At 43.5% G+C, this 6,585-nt stretch overlaps 1 protein-coding gene across 1 annotated transcript in view; it reads left to right on the top strand.

The window, feature by feature from the left end:
* Positions 1 to 6,585, top strand: part of LOC102680983 (protein 60A-like) — a 33,640-nt gene that overhangs the window by 2,541 nt on the left and 24,514 nt on the right. The window contains exon 2 of the mRNA XM_006616124.2: positions 130 to 336. Within this exon, the coding sequence (XP_006616187.1) occupies positions 130 to 336 (207 nt within the window). The remainder of the gene's footprint in view (positions 1 to 129; positions 337 to 6,585) is intronic.

The raw sequence follows: 6,585 nt of genomic DNA, 5'->3' as shown, positions 1-6,585 counted from the left end.
CAGCCGACCAACTCGACCGGAGAGAGTATCACCGTGGAATCGGGTTCGATCGACCTCGGGATTAGTTGCCACTGTGCTTACACTGTGCGCGGATATAAATTCATCTTGGCGGGATATAAAAACGGGAAGGAAAAGTATCGATCGGCCGGCCNCCGCCGCAGGTCAAGAGGTCGGCGCCCAAGTTTCTCTTGGACATATACAAGAACGCTCTTGGCGAGGACGAGGACGAGAAGCCGATCGGCGAGCAGCAACGTAGGGCCGGCGAGTTCGACCTCACCGGTCAGGATCTCAGGGCCATCGACCAGAGCGACGTCATCATGACCTTTGCCGCGCACAGTAAGTCATTATTCCGTTTCTTTATTCCCTCTCTTTCTCTTTCTCCGTATACGTGTACCACGTATATATATATATATACACATAACACCGGTATATATATATATATATATATATGTATATGTATATGTATATGTATATATATATATATACATATTCGAACTTACTCGACAACACGGTCGAGGATGGTTTGAAGCACGTTTGGACCGAGTGGTACGGAGAATCCGCAGACTCGGTGATCGTCTCGTTCCAAAATGATCCGAAGATGAGATCGTACACATTTTCTTTTCGCGGCAAAATGAAAAAAAGAAGAAAAAGAAACTGTGGCTGGTTCGATCGTCGTACGTTTCGACTCGTGACGATGAATAATCCATACGCGTGCGTATTACACTCGCGCTCGCGATATTGCGCGCTCGTTCCTTCGTGTCGCGTCGCGTTTACGCGTCTCGATCGTCATTATCACTGTTGCTCGTCGCGTACGTACGTACGTTAGTACGTAAGTTTACTCTTGTGCATCTGCATAACGTACAATACGCGCACTGTGAGAGAAGAAGAATCTGCGGGAGAAGGAGGGGAGACGTGACGTTTGTCGTCGGCGACGACGTCGTCGTTTCAATGCTCGAGATATTGGCTCGAGATGACGTCTCTGTTTCGCTGGATCGCGATTCCGACTACACCGTCCGGAATCCATCAGAATCGGCCAGAACGAATTCTTTCTCTCTCTCTCTCTCTCTCTCTCTGCTCCTCATCCTCCTCTCTCTTTCTCTCTCTCTCTCTCTCTCTCTCTGCTCCTCAGCCCCCGCTCTCTTTCTCTCTCTCTCTCTCTCTCTCTCTGGCTCGGAGGTTAACAGGTTCCGCGAACGCGTTTCCCGATGGCATGCGTCTAGTTTGCGCGCCGCGCGGGCTGCCGTCCAGAGATCCGTCGATTTTCATTTCACGCAGGGACATGATTCTTGTTCTTGGACCGACACGTTTCTAATCCGTGTTTCGCGAGCGGATCACGTTCGCGGCGAATCGATTTGTATTTTTTTTTTTTTTGGTTGGATTTTTTTTTGTTTTTGTAGCTCGTATATAGCTATCGAGAACGATTACGGGTTGGAAAAGTTGGGAAAATTACGTTTTAATTGGCGAAAGTGATCGTTCCGATTCGATTGTTGTTAACGTTCGAGGGGTTGTTGAGTTTTAAATATTCAGGATTTAATTAACTCGTTTCGCTTTTAACACACGCCAGGGATGAAGCAATGATCTATTTTATCTCGATTTCGAGGAGACAATATATTTCCATCCAGATGTTTTGCCGTCTTTTCATGCGCGCAGGGGAAAATACGTTCGAGTGACAAATGGATCGCGTTTTATCGATAATATCGTAAATTCGGTGGAACGTGGAACCTCGTGTCGAAAAAGTTAAAACGACGGAGAGCTGTCTCGTCCGGGCGAAAAAAAGGTAGAAAAAGAAAAGAAGNAAAAGAGAGAGAGAGAGAGAGAGAGAGAGAGAGAGAGAGAGAGAGAGAGAAATGGTGGAATTGGTGCGAGAACTGGTTTCTTAATCGTCGGATTTGAATTCAGAGATACTTTGAAAATGTTTTCAGCACCGATCGATATAATTAACACACTTGTATGAGTTTACTTGGGGATTATAAATCGCTTTACCAACTGGATTCTACCGGTTTAGAAGCAGTTCTCGTGGGTGTGAGCATTCTGCGGCAAGGAATGCTCGTCTAGCGTTTCTTCGGTGACTTTGGCAGATCCTCCGCTCGATTCTCGAATATCGTTCAACCGAACAACCCGATCACCGCTATATCCGAACACTCCAACATTCGAAATCTTCTTTTCCCATTCGATTTTAAGAGGAAACCCAAGCTTTTTTCCCCTTCCCTTTCTCCGATTCGAAATATTACGAATTATTATGGTAGGAAATTTTCGGAGATTAGCGATTAAGAGGAGAGCATATATACAGAGGAAACGTCGAAGATACATTGCGAGCGATATCTCGCGAGAAATGGATATCACGATTGATCGTAAGTAGATCTCTCACGAGTTTAAAAGTGGAACGTCGATTTCCGTGGTTATTCTGCGGGTTGCTGCTCGTCCCGGTAATATCAGCGAACGGACAGTAAATCGATCCGTGTCCCGTGAAAAAAAATCGCGAGATAATCGCGCTTTTTTACCTTACCTAATTGCTATTATTTATACAAAAACGGGGGAAAAGATCGTTGGATCATTTTTAAACTTATCGGTCGATCGAAAGAAACGAGCGAAGAAGAAACGAGAATTTCCATTCTTCTCAGTTTGCGTTCAGATTTCAGAAACGCGAACCTGTTTCTCGCGAATCGCGCTGTGCTTCCGCATGCATATTCATCGGAGAGACGGAGCGTAATAAAATTTGAAGCCGTGTCGATTTCTACGAAATCGTGACGTCACGCGAAAAACCGTACAATTCCAATCCGAGAGTTTACGAATCGAGGAAAAAACGCGTCTCCTCTTAAAGTTAAAGTGTCACGGAATTCTTTCCAACAAACGCCCTCCCCTCCTCCCCTCCCCTCGCACTTACTCCGACACACTTACTCCCCGACTCGAATTCACGCTCGTTCTATGACGAAAGAAGGAAGATCGTTCGTGATCGATCGANCTCTCTCTCTCTCTCTCTCTCTCTCTCTCTCTCTCTCTCTCGAATTTTTACGCTTTCTCCAAAATTTCTCGCACGACGGATGGATAGATTGACTTTTCCCGATGATAACGAAATCCCCCTCCTCGACGGACGGCGGCGAGTTCTCTCTCCGAGTTCTCTCTCTCCGTCCGGAGAATCTTCGAGATTCGGACGATTACGGAAAGCCGGAACGGGCCGGTGGAAACTTTCTATTCGGCCAGATATTTCCCGCAAGGTTCAACCAGCTGACGCGGACCGACCGCCCATCGTGAATTCTTCCAACGAGCCCCCGGACATAACTCTTCGATTATGTCACGCTTTGCTTCAGCTGCGATCGAGATCGGCGAGATCGGATATTCTTCTTGAAAATCGTCCGGCTCGCGTATCGCGTTCGTACTATCGCGCGCGGTGGAAGGCGGTTTCCACTTTCGTTGCCGTCCACTTATGCAAATAAAGTCGCCCTCCCCGTCGTGGCAAACTTTCTACTCGAACGGAATCTCTTTTCGTCGCCTCTCGTTTTATCGTTTCTTTCTTTCTTTCTTTCTTTCTTTCTTTCTTTTCTTTTTTTTCTTTTTTCTCTCTCTTTTTTTTTCTTTTTTCTCTCTCTTTTTTTTTCTTTTTTTTTTTTTTACCCCCTCCCTCCTCTCCTTGCTTTTACACGTATTACGAACTAGTACCGTGAATTCTTCTAGAAAGTTCGAGGAAGATAAATTACAAGGACACGACGAACCACGTTCCCGATGTGTGAAATCAGACGGGGAGACGTGTCAGGCCGGTTATAGCGGATTCGTGATCACGAAAACGATCCGAGTCAATCGAGGCTAACGCGTGAAATTGCCACGTTTCTGGTCCGCTTTTATTAGGGGACCAGGGGGCATCCTGCGCTCGATTTAAACGTTCTCTGTTCGCCGTACTGGATTCGGATCGTTCTTCTTCCAGTGTCGTTTTTTCGCCTTTTATTATTCGAATGGAGTGAGAGAGTGTGTATATGTGTGTTTGTGTGTGTATCTATGATTCGATTCGATTCCATTCGATTCCATTCGATTCGATTCGATTCGATCGATGATTAACCGAATCTTAGTAATTTCTTTTCTTCTTTTTCTTCTTCATTGATATTTTTATTCGTAATCTCGAAAATGGAATAATTCCGTTGTCTATTATCATTCTTGATCCCCCTTCTTCGAATCACATAAAAGAAACGAGAAAGAGAGAATTTGAATCCGGCGAACAAGGAATGAAGAGAGTCGCGAGATTCGTACACACCTCGATAATCCTTCTAAATTTAATCTTTCTAATACGATGTTTGTTCTCTCCGTGTCTGAACTCAATTATACACCTATTCAGTTGACAATTGCAACAAAAAGAAGGTATCTCCGGTTCTTTGATATGATACTTTGAAACGCGCTTTCATTTACAGAATACTCGCTTCATTTAAAGAAAAGCGTGAACCCGAAGAATCGGCGATTCTCGTCCAATTCTTGAAAGCGGAAGGAAAGAAAATCGACAAAGTAACGAAAGATTCGATCGAATATTTCGAATAAATATCCTATTAAAATTGGCCCTCGACATCGATCATCTCTTCATTTCCTCCCCTCTCCTCTCCAAGAGTGGAAAAACATTGTCCGCGTTGCGGGCAAGAAATTTATTCGTACGGGATAAATCTCGGGGTCGGGATATATATTCGGTTCAACGAACCTCGGAAAAGGGGGAATCCCCTGTGGTAGCGGCTCGGAGGAGGAGTGTTCCTCCTTTCTCGAAACATGGAGGAACAGAGGCATCGTAAATTGTTCCGCGATCGTGACGCGAGTCGAGGAATGGTAATTCGCGACCAACAGGCGAAGGGCAGGACATTTTCTTCAGGAATTCGTATCCTCCTGTCTTTCTGTTATTCAGAATTTTCCCCCGCGTGGAAGAAACTCGCGCGAGAAGAAATAGAGAAGCCGTTTCGAACCCGAACAAAGATTTGGATGAAAATTAATCGACGATTGTTCGATCAGCTATTGAAGAAGGATGGAAAAAATATAGGATTACTGTAATTTATTCGATTCACATTTTAAGGGATACTTAAAGGGAAAGAAGAGATAATATAGCGATAAAGATCGTTGAACGAATGAAGGCGAAACGAATTTCTATCCAATTTTCATTATCGATTAATTACGAAAATAATTCATTTGCATATAAATATCTATATTATAACTTATACGCGGTTATATTTTCGAAATCGTTACGAAAAATTAAAGTTACGAAAAAAAAAAAAAGAACGAATTTCCATCCAAATCTTACTCCATTGTCAATTAACTATGAAAACATGGATGGATGCATTTGCATAAATATCCGTGTGTCTATTTATAACTTATATACCTAACCGCAGTTATATATATATTTTCGCATCGAACCGCAATTTAACCGTTATTTTCTCGAACAAATCATTATCGATCCCTTAAAGGGATGCGTATGCACGGAGGAAAGAGAGGAAGATGAAAGATACACGATTTATCTTAGCGATTTGCACGATCATCCTCCACTCCTTTACGTACGTAGAAGACTTTAATCACTAGTTTTCGCATTTCGTTCTTCAAACGTTTTCTCGAAAAGCGAAGAGAAGTTTCACGGTACGTTTCCCTCCATCCGGGGCAGAGGAGAGGGGAGAGGGGAGGGATGGTTAAGGGATACACAGGGTCGGGAAAGGCGATGTTTCATCGCCTGTCGCGGAGAAGATCTTCGTAGAGATAAGATTTTTACCTGGCGTATATAATCCACCGAAACTGTTAACCGAGAACATCAATGGAAGCGCCGCTGTTCGTAATATGAAAGAAATATGGGGATTATCGGCTCTGTTATCGCAATTGGTTTCGTTATTTATTCACTTTCATAATTGAATTTATGCGCCCTATCTCCTTCCGACCGGGACTAAGTTAATTTTTCGATGATGGATCGAACGTGAATTCCTTCAACTCGTCGTAGAGGAATAAGAAGAAAAATAAATAAATAAATAAATAAATAAAAAATAGACGAATCGAACAAGAATTTCATAATATTAAATAATCGTTCTTCCCCTCCTCTCCCCGATAAATAACACTTAACGCTCCTCCGACCGGAACTAAGATAATTTTTCGATGATGGATCGAACGTGAATTCCTTCAACTCGTCGTAGAGAAATAAGAAGAAAAAAATAAATAAATAAATAAATAAAAAATAAGAAAAACAGCTAGACGAATCGAACAGGAATTCGATAATATTAAATAATTCTTTCTCTCCCCTCCCCTCCCCGATATAATATAATAACACTTAACGCTCCGCGTATCGCGAAATCGATTATTCCGCGAAACCGATAAAATCTTTATCTCGAATTATCCAAAACGAATGTAATCCAAGATCGAAAGGGAAGCGCGGAGGGAGGAGAGAGATCGTGATTGTTAGAGGGGAAGAGAGAGAGAGAGAGAGAGAGAGAGAGAAAAGGAAATCGCAAAAAAACCGCGCGCTCGAATCCGTTACACGGCACGACGATCGATTCGCAAAGGCGAACGCGTTGTGTTATTTCTTCGATTCGCGCTCGTTAGACGATCGACGAGCGTGTCGTGCTAATTGACAACACGCGGGCACTC

The sequence above is a fragment of the Apis dorsata genome, unplaced genomic scaffold (assembly GCF_000469605.1).
Source record: "Apis dorsata unplaced genomic scaffold, Apis dorsata 1.3 scaffold_249, whole genome shotgun sequence".
Taxonomy (NCBI): domain Eukaryota; kingdom Metazoa; phylum Arthropoda; class Insecta; order Hymenoptera; family Apidae; genus Apis; species Apis dorsata.
Note: the sequence above shows the minus strand (reverse complement) of the source record. Positions and strands in the feature narration are given on the sequence as shown.